This window comes from Parasteatoda tepidariorum, chromosome 1 (genome assembly GCF_982258835.1).
Source record: "Parasteatoda tepidariorum strain Cologne lab strain chromosome 1, Ptep-v5.0, whole genome shotgun sequence".
NCBI lineage: Eukaryota > Metazoa > Arthropoda > Arachnida > Araneae > Theridiidae > Parasteatoda > Parasteatoda tepidariorum.
Genome location: NC_141755.1, coordinates 63115041 through 63141518, shown reverse-complemented (window position 1 = coordinate 63141518; position 26478 = coordinate 63115041). Strand labels below are relative to the sequence as shown.

The window sequence follows — 26478 nt, the reverse complement described above, 5'->3', positions numbered from 1 at the left end:
TATCGTGCATTTGATGTCTCACTACAATTTAGATAAATTGGTTTTTACGATCTCGAGGAATGCATTGCGGCAATCAGATGATTGACAAAATTCTCTTTACAGTTTCCTTTTAAAATGTTTTGCAATTATTAGCAGGTAATTTCTCAGATTCGACTATAAGGTCATAGACCTATTAGGTTTTTCTCCCTTTATGACATATGAGCGATTATATTTATGAATTAACTGTGATTTATAGTTATTTAAGGAAAGTAGTAGCCAGATTAAATATAAAACGGTCATTTATTATACAGACTTTTAAAAAGAGTTTAGTGCTAATATTTGGTTCAATACAAATACAGATGATTTTTTTTTCCTATTGTAACTGGTAGTTAGAAAGTGATTTACTTTTGTAAGTACTTTGTACTAGTATGTATTTTTAAAAAAGGGAAAATGGCAAAAAATAGCAAATCAAATAAGTAAACGTAGAATAAACTTATACAGTAAGTTGTTAGTCGCTTATTAAGTAAATCTCTTTGGCGTGTAGTAAAGTACACTTCACTTAACCTCTTGAGACCCGAACTTGGGACCCTTTCGCACCGACTGTCACAGATACGTGCCAGCATAAAACTGCATCAATCAGGGTAAAAAGATAAAACTGGTAATCAAAGTATTTCTTTAGCAGTTCATTTGTGGGCGGAGTTATAATTGTTTGATTTATTTAATTCACCATTACTTTGTTCAAAATAAAACTATTTAGTTATACTTTGAATTAACATAGATTATACTTGTATATATGATTAAATTAACAATAATTAAAGTAAAAGCAAAGTAAGTCTGTCAAATTAGCAACGACTACATTTAAGTTACCGTTTTTTATTTAATTACAAATTGATTGTGATTTTGTACGAATGCTTTCTGAATCACTCGTCCCCAAGGGGTTAAACCATGGCAGAAAATTTGATTTTGCTTAGAAATATGCGGCTTTGAAGAAAATAAACTCCTCAGTACAATGAAATATTTTTTATATTAATGAAACTTAACTTTTTTTGTTGCTATATTTAATTATTGCATAAAAAATATGAATTTGTTTTTTTTGCACATCGAACGATATTTTATAGGGTGAATCTTCACATATTGATCATGAAAAAAAAATCCGCGAGACTGTAATAAGATATTTGTATGTCATAAAATCGCATAAAAGTTTATTTAAATCAAATTTCTCACCCTTCTTTTCCTTTTTAATTGTAATTTAAAATTAGGACTAACGAGGATAATTTTCTACTTTGTGATGACATACAAACAAAAAATTAAATCTAAAAATATTTTTCAAGTGATAAAACTACTCAAATGTCGTAATAATAATAAAACTACTTCAATATATAAGACATAAATGAAACTACTTCAATATATAAGAAGCTAGATCTCAGAAGAAGAATAAAGGCAACTTTACTCTTAACCGATATTACAGGAAAATTTGTTAATTAGTTAATATTCCATCAGTTTGTTAATTCCTTTTTTAAGAAAAAAAGTATTGCAAAATATTTGATAAAAATATTTATGTTTACAATGACTTCTTTAGGAAATAAAAGAGAGCTATCTTTTATATGAAACTATATGAAATATAAGACAAGAAAATATATAAATATGACGAAATATAGGGCAAAATTTTAGCAAAGTCTATATTAGTGTTGAATGAAACCCTATATTTTTGTAGCATGTAATGTGATGGTTTTCACCATATAGAATTGACTTAATTTTAATTTATTAGTAAATTTCAATTATCACAAATTAAAACTAAGTTTATTTCACAAAAAAGGACAAAATTCTTACCCTATGAGAATTAGAAAAGGATATTCCAACATAATATATACAGTATCGGATCGAAATGTTTTTAGCACTACACAACTTATTGTATTTTATCCGTGGTCATCCTGATGACTATTTGAAGTGTTTTCCAGTTTTAAATGCACCCAAGTTAATAATAAAAGAACAGAAACTTTGAAATTTAGATTTTGAGATATTCTGACCTGTAAAACATAGGAGGGTTTATATCGAAAAATGATTTCAGAAGTAGTCCAAATCGGTTTTTGTGCAGTCACGATGCCGACCTACCCGATCTTATAACAAGATTAAGAACGCACGCTGGGATTAAAAAAAGAAACTCTGTACTTTTTTATTCAGTAAATAAAAATGTTTACATCTTTGTTTAAAACCTTAAACACAATTATGGGTAAATTTTAAATATGCTCTCTTTTGTGCAGATAAGCACATCACCAATCGTGGCTAATATGAGACTTTCACAGCATTTTTTTAATTTTTTTAACTGAGCTTTAGAAAGAAGAAGAAAAGAAACTGTAATTTTTGTTTTCAGTGTAAGGATAAAAAATAATAGAAAAAAAAATTCGGCGTCATTTATTACTCCGGTTAAATATAAAACTCTTGTTATTTTTGAATGACTTCTGAAGAGTAAAAAATGAGAATAATGCAAATAAGTCCTAGGTTTACTGTTTCACTTGAAAAATTTCGCTTTTAAAGAAATTCATCTCCCCCCCCCACCGCCCCCCAAAAAATGTATACTTATATGTATATCGGAGTGGAAGAGGATTGTCGCAATCTCGAAAATATAATTCCACTAGTTCAATCGGGAGAGCTATCGAAAATGTGGGTCTTTTGATGTTAATAAATTTTTTTTAGTTATTTCAATATATTTCTAGAACTATTTAAGCTAATCATAAACTTTTTGCATACGATTGTAATGCGATTTTGTTCAAATTTTGTGTTTGATCGATTGAAATTACCTGCACATTTATACGTGATCTTATACAACTAAATATGAGATAAAGTTACGTGTTTTCAGAATTGGCAGTGATTTTTTAAGTTTAGTTCAGATTTCAGTTTTCGATGCTTATCGTTTTCGAAATTATTCTTGTTCATGTACTAAATTTTCCATCGCAGCATAGAGTTGTATCAATTTCACTTCAGTTTTTCAACGCTTACCTTAGAGTAGACTAAATGAATAAATAATAATTTTTTTATTTTATTTTTTATTTTTTTATCCTTTCTCATTTTCGTAATTCTTAGTGATAGGTACTGAGTTTTAGGAGTGAGTACATAGGGCTCACACTCTGGTCTAGGGTGCCTGCGCTGTGAAAGGCCTCTAAATAATTTTATTATAAATTTTGACGCTTTTAACTTGTTATACTTTTGTGTTAGTATCATACGGTAGATGTAAAGGTACGATTATTTTATTTTAAGCGTCGAGTAGCTATTATACTAGCAAATATACATCTGCCACCTTTTTTTTGTTGCTTTTAAGGTCTCAAAATATCCTGCGCCTAGCTCAATTGCTCATATCAATCCCCCAATTACTCTAACCAGTAACTCTAGTTATTATTTTTTTTACATTAAAACTGTACACTTTAGAAAAGTGCACAACAAAACATAGTGAGTAAGTTTATATAAAGAACAGAAATTTTTTTAATTTCTTTATTCCTCTTCATGACACGATCATAATTATTCTAATCTTCACTAAACGTTGCATTAAAAATTAAATAGCAGTGCTGCCATCTCTTAGCACTTTCAGCATATAATTTGCACCAGTATAATTTGAAAATGGTAATCTTCTACGTTTCTATTAGTCAAAAGGGCGGATAAACATTTAACACGTTCTCTGATTCACGTAAGAAAATAGCTCATAAGCGTAGCAGGGGCTCAATTTTTGGGGGTTTATGAAATAAATTACATAGTCATTATAGGTAATATACGATATGAAAAAGAATTCGTAAATGTTACCTGCAAGAAAAATTAATTATTCTTATCTCTTTCTTGTTTTAAATTTAAGGAATTTAAATAGATGATTATTCGTTAGCATTTTCTTTATTTGTCTGGAATATTGAGTGGAACTTTAAGAGATTTCCAGTTATTGATGGGAACATATACCTACCGTCTACTTCCTCCCCCCGAAAATGATGCCCATGAATTAGCCTTACTTTGAATTAGTCTTTAAATGCATTTTTTTCTTATGAGTATATTTTTTATATTTGAAAAGATTAAGTGCAGAAAAGGCATACAATAAAATTATCATTTTTTAAAAAATGAGTTACCTAAAAAGAGTAGAAAAAGAAAGAGAGAATGTGTTGCAAGTTAAGAACGGTATAAGATGGCTCTGTTTAATGACAAAAATAGCAACAGCATCACCGCTAAAGTTAGATTTAAAAAGGTAATTAATAATTGTGTTTTATTGAATTATGTTAATGATTACGCAAAATATAATTGTAGTCTAGACTACAATTATATTTTGCTATATTTATACATAACACTAGTCTAGAGGCCTCTTTAAACACTCTTCTTAATAATTTTGCAGCATTTATCTTCTTTTCGTTACAAGTAATCTCCTTTTTCTTTTACAAAATCATAGAGTGCAAGATATTAACTAACACAGTTTACTAATGATTTAAATGTTTTATGTTATGTTCAAAGTAAGCGTTAGCAAAATTGGGAATGATTCATTGATATGGGATTTTTATTTTTAGTGATCTGAAAATTTGTTTAGTAATTTTTAAAATTATTTAATTTTTAAAAAAAAAAATATTTAAGTTCCGTTAAGTAAATTCGTTAAAAAGCTCAAATTTTTTTTTATGATGATCGTATTTGTAGTTAAAAATTATAGCTTTAATTTAAGTTTTAGGCCCTAAAACTGTAATGTTTTTTTTTTTTTCTTGTAGCTAAAGAATTTTAGAATTGAAAAAAAAAATATCTAAGAAACTCGCTTAAAATATTAAATAGCACTACATCAATTTATTTGCCCAATAGCATAGCTTAAGTAATAGTTACTAAAACAAGACATTAAAAGTTAAATTAATTAACTATTACTGTTCAAGCAAATCTCTACACTATGGTTTCACTATGAAATATAACTTTAAAATTGGAACAAAGCTTCAGTGTATCCAGTAGTGAATAAAAGTTTCTGTTCAAGTTCATTTTGTTCACCGTATAACGCAGCGTGATTACGTAGAAGTCATTTGTGGCACACTGAGAGAGAGAGACAGGTAAAGAAGACAGTTACACAAGTATTGCGTGCTAAAAGTTTCTACAAGCAGCATATTAATGGTTTCACCGGAAACTCTATTCATTCATTCATTTACGTCAGCTAGCTTCCTCTGTTTGTTTCGGAAGCTTACACTCCCTATAACTCGTGCGTCCACCTTAAACTTGAATCTAATTTTTTCTTTCATACCCTATCTACCAGACAGTCGGCGCCTCTTCAAATCAAAAGGTATCTTGGGGAACAAAGGCAATATCTAAGAATCATGTACAAGTCATCATTTGTTCTTAATTTTTTGTGTGGTAAAAAGTGGTGAACTTGTTTTATTTCAAGTTGATTATATGGATATCGGATCTGTATTAATATTTCATGATATTATTTTGAAATCCACTCGTACGCATTAGTGGAGGCAGTAGCTTCATAGACTTGGGTGCAAGATTTATAAGTACGCCCCATCTTAGACTTAAATGAAAAATTTAAATATATAATATGAAAAAAAAACACTGTGCTGAAGAGATATTCGGGTATTTATAATCAGGAACTTTATTTTAATTTAAGAAAATGAAAGAAGTAATTTCGATGAAAAGATAGAATGACTGTACTAAATCGAAACACTGTTATACACTTACCATATTGTAATGAAACTTTTTTAATAATAGAATAAAATAACTCACTCTCTTATAGTGATTCGAAGTTTAGTTAAGGGTAATTATTATATACAAAGTGAATTAAAAAAATTCTATAAATAAAAAATATTTTTATTTTAACTTATTGTGTCATTTTTTATGGCGAGTGCTCCTTTAAACCTTATGCGCCTCCAGCTCCTTGAGATGGGAGCACTCAAGGTAATAAGAAGATGTAATAAGAGAAAATAAGAGGAAGGTACTAAGAATCAAGGCAAGACGCTGTACCACGGGAGAAACCCTTCACTGAAAATTCACTTATATCTCCAAAAGAAATTTAAAAGCTTAGGTTTAGAAAAAGGGAGTTTAAACATACCTAGAATAAGCCATAAAGTTACAAACTCTGGTTTTTATTTTTTTTCAACACATCGAAATGCAAACAAAATTTGAGAGGGTTACTTAGGAACATGCTGTGGGAAAGTTCTCCAATAGCTTATTTACATTTTGATACTTTGAAATATTTTTCCAACATTTGAAACTTCAGGGTTTACTCCAGGTATGTCTAAATCCACTTTTCTCTTAACTTAAATTTTAATACATTAATGGAGAAGCAGAATTTACAATGGAACGTTTCTCCCGCTGTATAGGAGTTCTCATAATGGGCATGGAATGGTGGTGAGGCCCAAGATTTTTAAAAACCAGAAAATTTATCCGGGAGAAAAGGGAAGAAAAGAATAGTAGTAGCTACAAATAAAGATAAGACATAAAAGTACACCAATCAATATGCAATAACCGTTGCAAAGTAGGTTTCCTACTTTTCTTTAATTCACTGTGATTGCATTCTATAATTAAAGAGCTAAGTAAAAGCAACATGCTAAGGAGTTATCCGTGCTGTTCAATTCATGGAAAGGTTTTGTTTAATTAGTTTAAGGTGTAAACTGTAAAAAAAGTGGAGATTCCATCCTGTCCCCTCCTAAAACTAAAGTTGCTTTGATTGTCTATATACAACTCATCATAATATTAGCTTAATTTCTAGATTGTATAATGTCAGAATAATTTTATAAATTTCCTATAAAGAAGGGAAAAGTGGGTATTTTTGTAAGGGAATGTAGATTTTACTCGTTCGATCATAAACTTCTTTTTCATCTTGCAATAGTTTCAATAAAAAACTAGAAAGTTAGCTAATTGAGTTTGTCAACCAATTGAATTTTAAAATGAAATTATGTTTCTCTTATATGTTATTCCAAAGTGAAATGAAGAAAAAAGGAACTATTTTAATTGGGATTGTTAAAGGTTTATTAATTTTTAAAATAAAATTATAAAATTAATGAAATAAAATTAAAATATTTTCAGTGTGATAAGTTTAAAAATGCTCAAATTTAAGAAAAAAGAGAGGGATTACAAACAATTGTTAAAATTAAGTTTGATGAGGCTTTCCTTGCTACTTCTCCCTTTTCTTTCTTTTTTTCAATGTCTGACAAACATTACTTTAAATATTAAATTAACTTCGTGAATTTCGTATTCAAAATGTTTATAAAAAATCATGTTTTCTTTTTCTAGTTTCCTGAAGTAGGATCAAAATAACGTAGGATTGAATATTTTGCTTGCTTTTAAGATTTTAACTATATTAATTATGTACTTCATACATATTACAATCTTAATATCCAATAAAAAACGCCAAATTTGAGGATATTTTCATTTTGTAATGAGTTTATAATTGTTATGTTTACTTAAATATTAACAACATAATGTATTCATTTTGATATAGTTGAGATAGAACTAATAAAATTTTATGCTGTTTTCAAATACATTCTATGAAAGATAATAGATAAAACTTTTTAAGTGCTTGTGAATTTACCAATTTCAGAACACCAAAAAGAGTTGGGAGAATTGGGATTTTTTAATTTTAACCTTTATTTTATTAATCAACTATGCAAAAACTCGGATAAATATTTCGACAAGACATGTTAGGAAATTATTTTTATGATAATTAACAAGTTGTTTTTCGGCAATATCAAATCAATAGAGCAAAAAACATTTTAATGTTGAGATTTCTATTTTAAAAGCGATAATGCTTACCTTATTTGTTAAACTTTAGAACAATATTAGCAAGAATAAATTTCGCGTTATCGTAGGGATGTTTAATAAATATTTAATATAATTAATAATTTAATCGGCAGGCTCAAAGCTTTATCTTATTGACCATGAATGCAATAACATACGAATTCAATTGTATATTTTTCTTATGCGGGGTTGTTCTGCAATAAAATAAAAAAAGTTTGCATGATATGTTTTAAACGTTTGAGTAGGAAAAAAAATATTTGACTAACGTTAAATATTTTTTTCTTAAAAATTATTCATTTTAATATAAATAAATAGTCACAATTCATATTAGACAGTCTTTTTATTTTGACTTGTGAAAAGATTTAAATGTTATACAGATTAAAGTAAATAATTTTTAAATACAATAAAAACTTCATTCAAAAACTTTTTTCTACATTGAGAAAAGAGAGTCCTATCTATTCTGTTTACTTTAATAGCTTTGTTTAATGGCATTGCAAGCCGCATTTTCGAAAATAATCTTTTAATCTTTTCTTCTTTTTGCTCGACTAAGTCTTAAAAATGGTTTTTGTTTACTTTTAACGCATCTTTTTTTTTTCTCACAAAAAATTCGTTACCTCATGTGAGATATTGATCTAAATTGACTCTCACGTGTTACAGAAATCATTTAATGGTGAGAGCATACTTACATGCCTTTAAAAATCATATTCTTCCATAGTTGCTTCAGTGTAGTCTAATTTTCATGAAACTTATTTTTATATACTTGCAACGGTGTAGCTAACGGGGGTCATCAGTCCCTGAGCCTTAGAACGGTGCCAAATTCAGGAAAAATGATTAAAAATAAATTTCAAGGTAAAATGGCTTTTAAATATTCCCAGTTTTATTTGCTAATTTCGAGCTCCATAATTTCCTCAGTTATTTATTCAATCAACCCAAAAATTGAACAGGGTGTTTATAAATATTGTACTCAATATTTATAAATATTATACTCAATATTTATAAATATTGTACTTAGTTTATTTTGCATGTATCTCTTATTATTATTATTTTTAACTAATTATTGTATGTATATGTGGACTAAAAAATTTATTTAGAAAAAACGCCTAATGAATAAAAACATGAAGGTAGGAAACGAAGAAACGTAGAATAATTAAAAAAAAAAATAATAATAATAGGCGTAATCAAAAATTTTTAAGTGTAATCGAAACAACATTAGTTACATACACTGTTAAATTTTGAACCGAATGATATGAAATCAAATTTTTAAACGAATGAAATGAAAATTATTGAAGTTATCTTGAAAATCATTAAGTTGGCGAAATAAAAATCGAATCACTCTTAATAATTTTTGGATCTAATGATCGGATTAACAGGTATTAATTAATATGCAATTTTAATGAAGAGACACGTCTCAAATATTGTAATTAATTTGTGAATTCGAAAAGTTAGGTTACAAAATTAGACACAAAAGCGTTACTTTCTCCGAAAAAACAAACCTTTTTCATGACGGATTTAGATTTCTCACCCTCAAAATATGATTTAATCTGGCTCCAATAGTTTAGTCGCAAGAGTGATCTTAGACTTGACCTCCTATGTTATTTTAATTTTATTCATTTATTTATTTGCTACGTATTACTAAAGCTAATAACAAAGGTAAAATGTCTTACAGATTATTTTAAAATTCTAATAAATATAATCCCTATTATTTTCAAGTTACGGCAATTCTCCCATTTCTATTCTCATTCTCCTATTTTATGATGGCGGATTCTCCTATTTTCTGTTTATCCAGAGGAAATGTGATTTTTGGTCTGATTTTGTAAATTAAATTATCGGCTTCGATAATTTAATAGCATATTGTAGGTGTGCTCTTTAAAGAATACGATGACATTTCAAGAGCTAAAGTTAATTGAAGATTATTTGTTTTTATTTCGATATCTGTATGCAACTTTGCACAAATTATTTTAATTATGAAATATTAAAAATAAAGAAAAACAAACAAACAAAGAAATACTTATAGAATTAATAAAGTTAGGTTAGTAATAGTTACTTATAAAATAATAAAAAATATTATTACATTAAAATTATTTTTAACTTTTAGGCGTAGTAAAATTCGTTTCATTTTGTTTCATAAATAGTGGTGGGGCTGATAATAAGAAATATTTTTTTACGTCTTCTTTTAATGATTTATCTTATAAGTGCTACATATTTTCCCCTTTTGTGACTTATAACGAGTTTTTTTTTCCGTTTAGGTACAGATTTTTTTTTCTAGAACGTTTATTTAAATTAATATTAAAAATATTTTGTTTACTCTATTTTTTGTAAAAAAATAAAAATAATAAGATCAATAAAAGTGGAACTTATTGCAAGGATAAAACAGATTCTGTTTCATAAACTTTTAAACAATTAATAAAATAAATTTTTACAAAAGCCAAAAAAAAAAAAATAAATAAATAAATAAATAAATAAAAAGAATGAATAAGCAAAAAAAAAAAATAATAAATAAATAAATAAAAAAAAATTCTTCCAAAGCTTGAATGATTGCTCTAAAATCTAAAATCAAGAAAATCTCTGACCAAAGTAAATAACAACAATGAAAAGGAATTATATGAACTTCTATTTTAAATATAATTCAAAGAAACCTCTCCTTTTAGATTCAAAGCCACGCGACCATAAAAGAGCACCGCCCACTCTTTTGTGGTTTTCTGTCTCGGTTACGCTATTTATTTATTTATTTATTTTTTATTCTTTAATACAATAAATGTTGGACAAAAAAAACTTTTTTTCCCCTTTGTTGAATGACTAGGTTAGTCTACAAGATTTTGAATTGCTAAGTTTATCTCAGAGGTAATACAGAAAAAAAGACAGGAAAAACTCTTCCTGTTCGGTAATGTGAAGAAAGGTTACTTGGGCAGGATAACATCATTTTAACGTTTCCAACATTTTTCTTATTTTTAATGATGATACCCGAGCTACCGAAAATGACCATTATTCTCCGTATCAAATGGTTTTAGAATTTAACGATCTTTTAGGGTCGCGTTCGTATGTTCTTCTCTCACCTCGTACATAATTTTGTTAACTTCTAATAATTTACTTTTCATGGTTTTAATAGTATTACATTCATCCAAATAAATGTAAAAATTATGCATTGAAATACATTATGAACAACATTTTTTTACCCTGTTGGGACTGACCAACATTGTTCAATGTGTCATACGAATCTTGGTGTTGAGGATTCGTGAGTTCATTAAAGAACTACAATAAACTATGAAACATTCAGTTAGTCAAAAGCACTTATAAGATAACATAGGAAAAAAACTGAACTTATATTTTTATTAAGTATTTGCGCTTGATAACGGAATGCAAATTTGAATTGCTTTAAGTGCATTTTTGGTAACACGTTTAAAAAGAATTTTAATGAATTCATGTTTAATGATTTTAGAATTTCTTCAGTTTTTAGATCATCTAATAATGAAGAAATCCCTTCAATCCCTTTTCTTTTTTAATATCTCCATCATGGACAAAAAGTCGACAAGAGAGTGAGAGAGAGAGAGACAGAGAGAGAGACTAAATGTTAAGCGTTTAGTAAAATAAATAAGATAGAGAGGGAGAGAGACTAAATGTTATGCGTTTAGTAAAATAAAAAATAAATAGCAGAGAGAGAAAGAAAGAGAGGGGGACACTAAATGTTAAGTGTTTAGGAAAATAAATAACATAAAAATGTATTTATGTTGTTAGTTTATTTTTATGAAACAAAAGAAAATATTTTTTAAAAGTTAAAAGTTTAATGTTTTAAAATATTAAACTTGGTTCGACAGTAAAAGGTTTTTTTCTTTATATTATTATTATTATTATTATTATTATTTGTAAATGCTTAAAGCATATATGCATTATTTTTTTTATCTTATAAGAAATTAATCAACTATATAAAAACTCAACATGTTATGCAAAAAAAGTATTAATTAAACTATATTAAATATTTTCTATGCATGTGAGTATAAATATTAACTTATAATTATCTCATATTTAATTTAAATTTTTAAAAACGCTGAAAAAGATCTTATTTATAAAACAATTTTCTTTAGGGAACAAAGAATAAGGAATCAATTGTTTTTAACTCAAAGCTCAAGACATTTTTTCTAAATGTTAAAGCGAAAGAGAAAGAAAAACGTTTAAATAAGCATAAAAAGAACTAATTTTCTTAGAATGTTTGCAGCATAAATTTTAAAAAAATGGTAAAACAGAAAAAAAAAATCATGAGCTAGGAGGAATTTCAAGTCGTTCATTTCTCCAATCTAACTTAAAAAGAAGAAAAAGAAAAGGAACATTTAAGTTCGAAGAAAGTTATTCTTGAAAATAAACGATGTTTTCTGTCTAAAATAGGGGGAAAGCAGTTAAAAATCATTTTGAATTAAGGCGCAAAGAAAAAAAAAATTCTTGAAGGAAAGTTCACTCCAAAAAATAAAGTACTCACGCACGTGTTATAGTGGTGGGATTGCCCGAATCAAAATTCTTATTAACCTTCATTTTCCTCTAACCCTTTGTTTTCTTTTCTAGAATGGTTGCTTCCAAAGTAGTAGAATAAGACTACTCTTGACTCAGAAACTACGCTCGATACCAGAAATTTGTCGATTTATTGTGTTTTTTCTCTTTTTTTTCTGTTTAGAAAGTATTTTTAGAGAGATACTTTATGCGTTTTAATTAAGTTCCACTTATAACAGAACATATACAATACAGAAGAAAAAAAATCATTTGAGTACAATTGCATGTTAAAATGCTGTAAATGTTAGAAGGATGGACGTTGTTGCACATGGATTAAGACGCGATACGACTTATATTTGTGCATGAAGGGAACGAATCAAGCATTAAAATTTTAAAAAAATGATTTTAATAAGATATTTTAGTATAAAACATTATTTATGATGATGATACTATTATGATGATACTTTGTTGCATAATTAAGTTTTTACAACTGAGATAATATGGGAGAAATATTCTATTCAATAAATTTTTAAGAACAGCCTTTTGTATGTACTAATACTCTTTTAAATTTAAACACAACATGATATTAAGAAGCAAAACGGATTTACTTCTTTCAAAATAGTTCTGTCTCGTAGAATATTAATTTATTTGCATGATTGACTAGTCACTAGTTAAATTGTACGTATATTTAATGACTCGGAACTATCAAATTTACAAAATTCTAACTAATAAGGGATACGAGTAAAATAAAGAGACACTCTGCTGAATAGAATTGTTAAAAAAAATTTCATTTGAAAACTTTATTTAACAACTTTTAATCTTTGAAATAACTTCATAGTAGGACAAACAAAATTTTTACAGAATCGAATTTTAAATTCTTTTACTCGGTATAATAAATTGAAGTTCCCGATTAATGGAAGTACCGTTTAGTTTCTACTACAATACTTTCATATCTGTATGAATGTAACGAAATAGAAAATGTTGGAGAGTTTTTTCTTTAAAAATTTAATTCCATCTCAAATTAATTTTTCAAAATCTGCTCATTCTTTGAAATATATAGTACATCTAAAGTAGTTAGCATTGATTTATGTACAGGCAGATGTTATTAGCAAGATGATAAAATTTTCTGTTGGGGTTAGCTAAAATCATTGTCAAGTTTTTGAATTTAACATCACCTGACAAAAAAATTCCCAATTCTTTATATTATTAAATAAATCTCACGCATGTGTATTGTAATAAAAATAATATATGGAACTAGTGATTTCGAGAAGTAATATGTTTCTACAAAATGTTTACTATTGCTTCGAAGTAAAATCCCTTTCCAAAATGCGTAAAATAAAATGACAGTAAAGCGTACAATTATTCAAAAATAAATAAACAAGAAATTCAATTGGTCTAAGTTCAAAATCGTGTAGCATTATTGCTTTAAACATTGACCACAGATCCTAACATCCAATCCAAAAGGGGAAGGAAAAAAAAAAAGATCTTTGATTACCTGACTCATAATAATAAACGGTATTGTTTATTTTATTTTTAAAAAAGATCTTTTGTTTTTGTTGTCACTGGAAATCTCGTCTCGTCAGCGAGCGAAGGCCCCATTCATACGCTGGGAAAGGCCCTGGGGCTACAGTAACGGAGACTTTGTAGTAAGTAGTATGTCTAGCGGCGAAGGAAATGGGGGGAGGAAATGGAGACACGTGACTCCCGGGGGTGGAGTAATGATGGACGGACGCAACCTTTGACCTGCTACCAACTGTTCTTGATTTTCAGGGTTGCTGTATTCATAAGATTATCGCTAAGTGCGCTGAAGCAAGGTAAAGTTGTAATTTTAAAATACCACTAATAAATTCCACAAAAATGTTTTTATTTAATAAAACACAAATTAAATTACTTTAAAATTTTTATATTATTTTAAAGAAAAGATTGTTTAAATTTCATAATGTTATTACAAATCTATGTACTTTAATTTGATCTGTACATACATGCATCTATGCATTTTAATATCCATACATTTTAAAATCTACTCATTTTAGTATATCTACGCATTTTAATATAAGTCTATACACATTAATATTTCAAATTCTTTTATGAAATATTAAATTCACTTAAGATTTACGAAAATCAATTTATATTACGGAAGTTTCTTCCCCCCCCCCCTCTGCATGCAGTATCTTAGAATGAAAAAGACGGGAATAAAAATGTTTTTTTTTTCAACCTACGGATAAAAAAAAAAATTACTTTAAAAAATGTATAGATTTTGTTTTTAAAACTTTTTGTTTTTTTACAGTGACAATAAAAGTTTTTCTTGAAGGTTTTTAGCGCCAGTAATGAAAATAAAACTGAACAATACTAAGCCCGGTATTCACTCTCAATAATTTTTATTTTATTTTCATTAAATAAAATTGCGACAAGCTTGATTTTTTTAATGAATAAGTAATTAATAAAAGGACAAAAATGTCTTTCTTTCTATAAACTCCAAGTTATAAGTTCCACGTAAAAATGATACGTTTAAAATTGGAAAGTAAAAAAACTATTTTTGACATTGTAAGGAATACAAACAAACAAGAAGCAATAATTTTTAAAATTATAATTTTAAAAAAATATTAAAATTATGTGAATGTTATTGAAGGAAATACATAAATTATGAAATTATTAATAAAATTAATAGGCAAGTTTAAAACATTAATTTTGTTATAGCGATTAAAAAACTATCCCATGCGGTTTGTCGCCAAATTGGCTGAGTGGACGCGTGAGAATAGGCAACCCCCTTTAGAGGATTGCATGATGTGAGTATTGGACGTGGACAGAGGAAGGGAGGGGGCGCAACAGGTGGATTGCGTGACCGCCACCGCAACAGGTGCTAGTAGCACCTTCCTCAGCACCCTCGGCATTTTCCATGCTACTCTGTTCAATATGGTTTGTGAAATATGAGCGTATAATTAGAAATTTACTAATAAAAAGTACCGTCATGATTATATTTCTTTTTTTAATCTTATTTCTTAAAGAGCATACTCACATCCATCCCAAATGATTAACTATTCAAATACGACGAAAACATTTTTGAAAACTAAAAATTTGAACAGATGATAGAACTTAGTGGCAACCGTACCTAACAATTCTGTTTAATTTTTTCTGTTTTGTACACCATTTGGGGGTTAATAAACTATAACGAATATATAATAACTTTTTGATATTGCGTTTCTCAGGATATTTTGAAAATGAAGTTCATGAATTTAATTTCAACAATTAATTTCCATTAATTTCGATTTCTTAAAAAGTATTTAAAAATAAGATAACAATGTGCTTCAAATGAAATATTTTTAAAGTAGGTTAATTTAATGCAGTATATAGAATAAATATACTTAAAATAAAATTTCAAAAAAAAAAAAAAAACGATATATATATATATATATTTTTTTTTTAAACTTAAAATTTTATCTGTACTAGAATTGATTTATAACAAATTTACATTTAAAGCGCTATGAAAAAAAATCGAAACATGTGATAATACTATTTTTTGGTCCATTAAAAATTATTTAAAATTAAAACATAATGTTAAGTTTTTTATATATATATATATATAATTATACAGAACATAAAACGTTTTTGACTTCAAACTTTCTCTTTCTACGCTAAAAGCCGCAGCTAATGGAATATTTTTTTTTTGAAAAAAAAGTGAGAGAATGATTTAGTAAAGGGGCACATAGCACGATGCGATGCAAATAAAAAATAACAATTATTATTTTACAATTTAGAATTTTTTTTTCTTTCTATACGGAAATAACTAACTAAATTTTTAATAGCATAAGTTCAATCCTTAAAAAAATGCTTCAATGTACTTGACAACTGACGCTATAGTTACTAAATTCTAAAACATGTGGCGGTGAACATTATTTGAACTTAAAATAATTTTAATAACTTTAATTAGGATATTGATGTATAAAATTTTTCCCCGTGTTGTAATTACAAGAGCCAAGAAGATGAGAGTAATTGCTATGAGTATATTGACACTGATTATACAGTATAGTTTCGCCACTGAGAATTTCTCTCGTTGCTAAGTTGCACACACTGATATAATAGGTCAGATCAGGTTTCTCTTCTTGATCCATTAGTGCCAGGTAATCGTCATCTGTCCCATCCGATAACATGGGTAGAGGAGGCGATGGGGGAGTTTTGGACTATGTTACGCAGAGCTTGGAACAATGCACAATGAAGAAGGGGGGGAGGGCATCCGGTGCGGGACAATCGGCCGATAGGACACTGCTCCGACACCTCTACCTGCCCTGATATGTATGGGAAGGCGGGCAACACTGAAGCTCTTTTCTCCCTGCACCTGATCATCTTTTGAATTTGGGCTGGTCATCATCTCCAGTTAAAATTGCATTAATAAAACGGACCCCGGAAATGTTACTTTTTTGTTGTCATGTTGTAATTAAAGTTACACTGAGGAAAAAAAATATATGTATGGTCAAAACTACCAACAAATGGGAAAATTTATCGTGTTTCTGGCCCTATGAGAGCAGCAAAAAGCTCGGTAATTTTTACCGAAGCACTTTGGTAAAATTTTTGGAAAAAAACATGGTTTTGCAATATATGATAAAATTTAGTAAATGTGGTAAAATTTAGTTTTTTTTTCGTCATGATATCTTAGAGCATTGCATAAAAAATATTTATTCGGTTAAAGTTACTTATAAGGTTTGCGTTTTAATTAAATTTGTGGTAACAAGAACAATAATTTTGAAAACCAAAATTTACGTTAAAATTAAACCGTAACTGTGTGAACGGGAAAATTATCAAAGGAATAGCTTAAGTAACACCCATTTTTGTCTTAATAACCAAAAGTATGTTTTTTTCTTCTTTTTTTTAAACTGAAAATGGAATCAGAAATATAAACGAGTACGGTAATTTTACCGGAATCTTTTTCACCGTGTAAGAGACAAATTTTCTCCCAATCTCCATTTTAGAATATTATTTTCCTTACCATCATTCAGTAGGGTTTAAGGAATAAAGTGAAGAGAAAAAGATGAGTTTATGATCATTTATTAATTAATTTATTTTTCAAAATTTATTTGTCTGTAATTTTATAAATAATGCAAATTGCAATTTTATTGAAAAAAAACCACTGTTCTAAATATTAATATTACTAAATAATAATGTTACTAAATAATAATAAATAACAAAAACCACTAAAAAAATATTATTATTATAAGAATTTAAATTTTTGTTAATAGGGAGAAAATTTGAGGTTATTAAAGTAACACGTAATAGATACAGAATCAATATGTAATTCTTTTAATACTATTTATTGAAAGCATTTTTAAAATACTTGTTTTTTCCAGTAATACGCTTGAAGAAAAAATAATTAATTTTCTATTTTTTAAATGAATTTTTATTGTAATACTTTTATCATTTTATAAGGAGCGTTTTTTCTCTCTTTTAAATCCAATTCAGCTAACAATATTTATTTATTTATTTATTTATTATTTTCAGTTTTTTTTTAATAGAGCAGTTTTTGTGCCTTCACAAAATACTTTTTTATTGTATTTATTACAAGGGAGATAAGCTCTCTGTTCGCTGTCGCTCTCCAACAACGATAATTGCTGCTCAATAATTGCAGTTTATAAGCATAAAACAGTTCTTTTTTATACGGTAGTTGAAACTGTTCGCTTAAAATCTGTGTACTATAAAGAATTCTGATTGCTTACGCTTATATCCTCACTTCCCACTTCCCGGTATTTATTTCTTTAAATTAAATGTTTATTTTGAGTCAAATTTGACTAGTAAATAGTAAGAAGGATTTCGTATTATTCTTTTATACCTATTATTATATTAAAATCTATTGAATAAGAACATAACTAATTTTGCTTAAGAATCATTTTTTAAAGATAACATTTAAAATTAAATGTGTACTGTTATTTTAAATTTGCACAGCCGTATTTGCAGTTCACAACTGTAATTTAATATTTTCGCTTTCCAAACAGGCCGGTATATTAAAAACAATTTGCTCATGCATCACAGCTTGAAGTTGATATTTAAATTCTAAATTATTGAAATAATCGCTGTAATGGTAATTTATAATAGCATATTAGCGTAATTTTCACCAAAAATTGTAAAATGGTTTACAAGTTTAGACACCGATTCAAACAAGTTAATGTAGCATAAGGTACCATAATGCTAATAAGGTAATACCATAGAATTAATAAAGAAACAACACTTTTAATTTTAGATTCTTAATTTAGAAAACAATAGAAATCAAAAACGTTACAATAGCCTAGTAAAATAAATATTCCAGGGAAATACCTTTAAATTTGAGATACAAAAAATTTACGGAAAAACAATACCTGTATAACTTTTATTAATCTTATGTTGATGACAAAAAAAAAAAATTAATGAAAGGAATCTGCTTTGTGATTTTTCGACCAGTAAAAATGTACCTACAACAATGAAAAACTGCGACACCATCATTAAATTTTTATGTATGGTTAGAAATAACACCATTGCTTTATAAACAAAGACTTGTCAGTAAATGTCGGTTATTTAAGTTTTCAAAATAAAAATGCTTTAAATAAATATTTTAGTTATTTAGTTTCAAAGCTCACAATTTATTTTCTATAAAAATTGAAAATATTCAAAAAAAAGTTATATTGAAAAAAAAAAAAAAAAAGACGAAGCAGTTTTGTTACAAATTTTAATGTTGTTTTTGTGCTTGCCTTACTTAATTTTTTTTTTCTCTTCTACATCGTACCGCATGTATATGATTTATTTGCTGCATTGTTTTTTTTCCCTTTAACTTTCGCAAAATTAGTGCGTGGTTCACAATAAAATGCGTCATTTTTAGATACATCTGAAATAAATGAAACCCTTTTCTTAATTCCGATAAAAGCTTAAAAATAATATTTAGGAATGCAATCCTGGAAAAAAAAATTCCATGCAGAATAGAAAGAAAGTGAATAGAATTTTTTTCTTCAGATATTCAAAATCTTATAGAGAGAAACTAGATAATTGAAAATCACGAGCGAAATATCACTAGATTAGGTTAGTTATGTGGCAAACTACACATAAATAAACAAACTTTCAATTGTCCCACTGCTCTGATCTAGAAGTCCTCTTAACTATTTAAGTGGGTTCAAAGTTACGAGGCTAAAAAACTGACCAGTAGCATCAAGCATCAAGTCAGATTTAAATCGGATGTTCCACACCGGTTAGAAGAATAATTAAAAGTATGAAAGCTGTGTGGTACAAGATTTTTTCTTTTTTGTTTATTTATTGCAGAAAGCGCATTTAACAATATTATTAGTTTATTTTTATTATTATATATTTTCCGGGAAGTTTAAAATGATTCCTTAGTTTATCATCATGTAGTCTGATTTATAGGAAAAAGTCTTTTGTACCAGGGATCCATACCATTAACTCGATAACACGGGAAACTTCCTTTTTTTAACATCCTTCCCAAACCAAGTAAAAAAAAAAATTCTTTCTTTTTCTCTGGAAGAATCAAGTTTATTTTCCAGTAATTGCACATTTATGTCGCATTGCATACAAGCAATCACCCACCTACTTCTACAGTAGCAACTAATTTGATGGCCTAGAGATCCAAATAGATGGAAACCGTCAGTGTAAGGTTCCCAGTTATTTTTCATCGTGTAATTCGCAGGTAGTTGATTATATGAATCTTATAGCACCGGTAGTAGACAGTTGCGTAGCCTTCTTTTTTTTCTTCTTCCTTTTTCTTTTTTGGAGAATAAAAAAGACAAAATCATGCTGACCCCCCTTCGACATTTCTTGACTGCAAGATTTGGCGTCTCTGGTACGCAGAGATTTCTAATAATATCACAACTTCGGTAACATTCTGAATCTGCGACAGGTGCTGAAACCGGCTTTCGTCTACCTGTTAGTTCACTCCTCCACAATTTTCTTTTTGATTTTTTTCTTCTTCTTCTTGGCATTCTTGACTGTCTATCTCCACCCCCCTCTCTTTTAGATAATCATCTTTACAATTGTCTCCTTCATTTTCTAAGAAGTTTCGATTATCTTGAATTTACTTGTTTTATTATTTTTTTCCCCATTGTATGAATGTTTATTCATTCTCGCCTATAGAAGGATAACTGATAAAACTTTTACTAATTCTGCTTCTTGATTTTTTTATTTGTTTCGCAGAAAGGCTCTGCTATTTGAAAAATATGCCCTTTTTTTAATTGATTTTTATTTCGCTGTTTTTCAGAGAACTTAGAAAAATACTGTAATAACTTTTATTTTTTTAAAAATAAAACTGGAAAAGTGTGCATAGGCGTTAAATTCCCGATGCAGTTTGCGAGTTGAACGATGAAAACTAGAACTAAATATCGTTAGAAAATAAATAAATGTATAAAACTTTTAATTTTAATGCTGTTCAATTTTAAATCATCAAAAATTTTCAATAATAAAATTTCATTTATAAAATATTTGTATTAACATTCCGACTTGTATAGTTGATATCATCATAAAATATTGGTTCACTCCAGATTAAATATAATTTCCATATTATTTTATTCAACATTCATTTATTACGTTTTATTAATAAACAAGAGCCGAATTAGTATCAACCTACCATTAAAGTCACTAACATACTTTAATCATAATCGAATAAAATTTCGGATATGTTATCAAATAATCTAAAATTTATAAATAAAAAAATATTTTATGTTTATAATTTAAACCAAAATATTTAAAGGTTTATAAAATATGCTATTTCATTCGTGCGAGGAGAAAGAACTGAATAAATGACATCAATTGACTAAGATCAACCATTTACACGGTTCAGTGAATGAAGAACCACGTGCCTAAGTTCTATGGGGTTTGTAGAGGCTCAAGATGACAGATGTGGAGAAAAAAAAACTCACCGTATCCTTGCCTTGTACATTAAGAAAAAATGTATGGTCAAAACTACCAGAATATAATAAAATTCACAGTGTTTCTGACTCTACGGAAACACTAAAAAGCTTAGTAATTTTAAATGAAGTGCTCAGGTAATGGTTTTAATAAAATTAACAATAAATTTTGTTTTTATAAAATGTGATAAAATTTGGTAACTGTGGTAAAATTTCGTAATTTTCAAATAACTTCAAGCATGGTATCAAAACCATTTATTTGGTTAAATTTACTTTTCAGTTTTGTATTTTTTTACTAAATATGTGGTAATGAGAACAATAATTTTGAAAACTAGAATTTCTGGTAAACTTATAATAACAAGAAAGGAAAAATTAAAAAAAAAAAAAGAATATGGTTTAAAAACTTATATATTAATTTATTAATCAGAATTATGGTTTTTTATTTTATTAATTTTTTACCAGAAATGTCATTACTTTTTATACAGTAAGGTAATTTTACCAGAATTTTTTTCTCCTTGAAGGCATTTGTAATAACATCATATTTGAATACAGAATTGAACCCAAAAATTTTCGTAAATAGGAAACTCATTCTATAATTTAAGAACTGGATAAAAAAAAATTGGCACGTAAATTATTCATATTTTTCAATCTTGTGGGATTATACGAAAAGAAAAGTAAAAATACAATAACTCGATGTGAATCAAAAAACTATGTACAGAAATGAAAGGCATATAATCTACCTACAAAATTAATTAATAATTTCATTTTTTATTTATATTTTTTGCATTTACCGGTGACTTCTTAGATTAAGCGCAATGGTATTATAGAAGTTCAACTCATCATAATAAAAGCTAATTATCATTCGGTATGCTGCAATTGCTCGCGACCAATTCATAGTAGTGAAAATTCACCATAATTAAATAAGAGAATACATTAAATTCTTTTTTGATCAAATAAGGCTGTATACCAGCAAAGATCAATGGTAATGCAACCTAAATAACTGAAAAGGAAACGCATCTGAAATTTAGTTTGTATAAATTCTTAACCCATGAGAGAAAAAAAAGGCATATTTTAATCGCCCCTTTTATAATGGACTTCCGTCCGTTTTGTCCGTTTTCTTAGGAACTCGAGCTAAAATTGCTCATGCACCCGCTATTCGAATTTCAGAATGCTATTTATCACTAATGGTTCTGGAATTACAAAAGAGACACGCAGACAAACTCTTTCTATTATCATTGGAAATTAATATTATTTCACAAAGTAAACAAAATATGAGATTTTGAGGTAATTATCGCAGGGGTTCAGACTTTTATAGTCACTAATCTTATTATTAAAAATAAAGCAATATATATATTGAAAATAAATAAATTAATATAAAAAATACATATTATGTTTTCTTTCGAATGTTAAAAATAAATAAGTATGCTTTTTTCTTTCGAGTTAATTTTATAATCATCGTTTGTTTTTAAGTAATACTATTGTTATAAGGACAATAAAGAATAAATAAGGAAATTATAATGATTTCTTTGAAAAAATGAAAAAGTAGTATTAAAATTTTTGTAATAATAATTACATTACCAAAAAAATAAATAAATAAATAAAGTTTTATGAAGGCTGACGTATTATTGTAATGATTTATAGAAATTTTATTTTATATCCTAAAAAAATAATCAAACAAAAGAAGTAAAAGATTAGCAAAAACATGAAGTACATGGGCAAGGGTAAGTAATGATATAAGAACTGTCTAAAACTATAAATATTATTCAATATTTTTTTGTTACTTACGTTTCTTCTTGGAATCGGCATCTAATTGAACTTGGTGACCGGGGGACGATGAGACCAAGTTGGTCATCATCACCCCAGTCATGTCAGCGTACATATCCTCTTGCATCCGATGATCCTCATCCGATAGTTCTTTTATCTGCGCATAAGCCTGTCAAAAAGAAAACAACTCATTATTAAGAAAATACTATACATAATATCAATAATTTATTCAGTTATTCATAATTCAGCATGACACAACATACATGTGGTGATTAAATAACCCTCCAATTACACTGTTTGGAATTTTTCAGATACAAAGGTTAAATCGCAATTTATTTGTTATTTTACCATTATTTTTCTAAAACAGTCAAATAACCACAAAAAATGGTATACACACTGTTAACTATGAGAAAAATCATTTATTGACTGTTTTCACCAAATATGGTTAAACAACCGTAATACCCTCGCCAACTAGGACCACCTTATAAAGCCATTTAATTGCTTGCAGTTCGGTACATACTGTTGCTAAGAGGGCTAATCTGTCAATCTCATGACGGCTGATATCACAATATTTCCCCCATTCCTTCAACACATGAAAAGTTTCTATTGTCCTGCACTTTTCAATTGGGGACCTTGGACTATTAGAGTAAGAAACTCTTATTCACGCATAGAGGGCAACACCACATAGCTGCATAGCACAACAAAGTTCATTGGTTCAACCAATATACTAGTTCAATAAAAAGTTCGATTCAAAATATCAATTCAAAAGTTCAATACGTTCGATTAAAAAGTTCAACCACGGTTCATTTGCCAAAACACAACTCAACCCCAAGCTAACTTCATTTTCTAATAAAAACATAACCTAACTCCAATGTTCAGTATAATAAAATTTTTATAATTCTGAAACCATGTCAGTTATAAATGGTTACATAACCGTATAGTTTTTTTTTTTTTATATATAACTATGCCAGATAACAATATCGTGAAAATAAAAAAAAGTTTTCTGACCTTAAACTTAACAGTTAATTGGATGGACTGACTACTGCTGGTTACTTTACCGTAATTTTAGAATGAAAATTCTAGCAGCATATAAGTTTGTGCTTTTGTTAAACATTTTGACGAATTGTTTAATCAGTTTTCAGCTCTTTGAAAGTTATGGACTCCGATTTTTATACGAAATGCGCTCAAATTATTTTCTAATTTTTTCTCAATTTGCAAATTTTCGAGTTTTGAAATTTTTACATTCTATGTGGAAATGTATTACAATAATTACTATAATATATATCGAATATTAAAATTATAATATAATTTTTTTAACTATTTTAACTTAGATAGGTGCCGAAAGATTTATATTTTTAATTAATGCGTCATAATACTCGTTATAAATTTCGAAAGAATTGAATAAAAATTTAAACTTTTTATGATTAAGACTATCGTACAGTCATTATTATTTGTTAAAATGAAATAGAGAAAAAATGTTATATTTTGTAATCAAATAAATCAATGTTGCCAGCTAATCAATAACGATTTTGCAAACTGGAAAAAATTCTTCACATTATTTTGCATTCAATAATTTTACTTCACTAGTAATATTTAATTCAAATTTTAAATTTAAATATTAAAATTTAATTTAAACACGATAATCTGATTCAAAAATCATGGTTAAACATTTCACCTTAAAACTGGTTAATGTAAACATCTGCAAGCATTTTCGTACTGATTTCACAATGATTACCGATCAATAAAAAATGACCACAAGAATAATCAAGAAAAAAAATCCTCACAATATTTTGCAAGCAATAATTTTACTGATCTCCCTCGAAATTTTGTAACTAGTAATATATTTCCGAAATTCAATTTAAACAAGATAATGTAAAAAGAATGCATCGTCAAAAATCGTGATTAAACACTTCACTGTCACACTGGTTAATAAAAAGATCTGCAGGCATTTTCATACTGATTTCAAAATGATTACTGATTAATAAAAATGCTTCTAAATAAGCTTGAATTGATTTCACGGTTAGGTTGGCTTAACGCGAAAAGCCGCATCTATATTTCAATAATTGAACCAAGAAATGTATACACTACCCTATTCATATTATACAGTTTCTATTATGCAATCTTTGACTTAACCTAACGTATTATCACATAACCAGCGATTGCAATTAAAGTGCAAGGTTTTTCTACGCTGCTTACTGTACGCATAATTATTATAATTATAGAAAATAGTATTTATTATGCTGTTATGTATATATTATAACTAGCTGAGTACTCGTTCTTCGTACAGGGTGGGGAAAAAAACAGTAAATAATCAATAAATCGGTATTGAGCAACATTAACGAAATCACGCACAAAACTGAAAATTACATAGCGACGCAATTAAGCTAAGACAATTCCATTTTCTTAAAATTTATTATTATTTGTTTCCTATTTCGATTGCTTTATTTTAGAAGTTCATTCCATCAAAATAAAAATTAACTATATTCAGTATCATTTGGCGAAATGCTGTTGCTTGACAGCCAAAACTTACCATAATCACCACTTTTCGAAAACCTTTCGGTGGGCCGTAAAAAACTTATTTCCATAGTGCTTACAGGTATATTGGTACCAATATCAGTATATTTAGTACCTATTAAAAACACCGATTAGCATAATATCAGTAGTACCTGTTACCAAAATTAATTATCATTGGTGTCAATAATAATATGGTGATTTTTTATTACTCCCCTAGACAAATAAGCATCTTTTGTTGATTAATTTAGATTCTTGATGTTAAACTTTTTTTTTATCCTTCAAGTCGTACCTATTACCAAAATTAAGCATCATTGGATAGTAACAAAACGTTACTTTTTTGTTGTTTTCTTATACGAATAAGTTTTCTCGATTAGTTTAGATTTTTAATATAAAATGTATTTATTTTATTTCAACTCGTATAAATTACCAAAATTAATTAACTGTAATTCTCGGAAATAATTAGTCACGGTACTAATATTTTTTTAACTATTTTCGATGACCAATCACTTCAAAGGCTGTAAGAAATCCGAAACTATTATCGACGCCAGTGACGCTGAATTAAATGTTATAATATAGGTGTCGTGGAAAGGAGAAACCATTAAGCCAATATAGGTACCTAATATTAGTACATTGGTACTAAGTGGTCTAGTACCCTTTGAAACCGATAAGTACCCTAATATCGTCAGACTAAACATTCATGACACGTAATACATAATTTTTAATTAATTAATTAATTTATTTATTTTTGAAATTCGTTAACTCCGTTGCGGCTTCTTATAATTAGATTAACCAGAATATAAGTAAGTTTAACTCCCCAAAAGAAAGATTACACATCCAATTGCTTAATAGATTTTTTTATTTTAATGGTTTAATTTTATTTTGTTAGTTCTTGTTGAGTTTCCATTAAGTTCACGGAGGCACGTTTAAAAGCGTAAATATAAGAAACACATGGTTTCATATTCCTTTTAAATACGAATTCCGTGACTTCATCACCATACGTTACGAAATGATTCACGTTGATTTTACTTGTGATAACCTAACATTAGAAACTGTGAGTAGATGAAAACGTTTTGGGAGATTTTGAATGTTTTGCACACATTCATTTTATTTTTTTTTGTTATTTATTTTTGAAATCATTCTCGCTTTG

The 26478-nt window shown here is 27.8% G+C and overlaps 1 protein-coding gene across 2 annotated transcripts in view; it reads right to left on the bottom strand.

Annotated features, from left to right (window-relative positions):
* The window catches only part of LOC107444558 (uncharacterized), a 92553-nt gene that overhangs the window by 57142 nt on the left and 8933 nt on the right, over nt 1-26478 (bottom strand). For both annotated transcript variants that reach the window (XM_071179728.2, XM_016058722.4), the window contains exon 2: nt 22839-22986. In XM_071179728.2, coding sequence (XP_071035829.1) covers nt 22839-22944 — 106 coding nt within the window. In that variant the 5' untranslated portion in view covers nt 22945-22986. The remainder of the gene's footprint in view (nt 1-22838; nt 22987-26478) is intronic.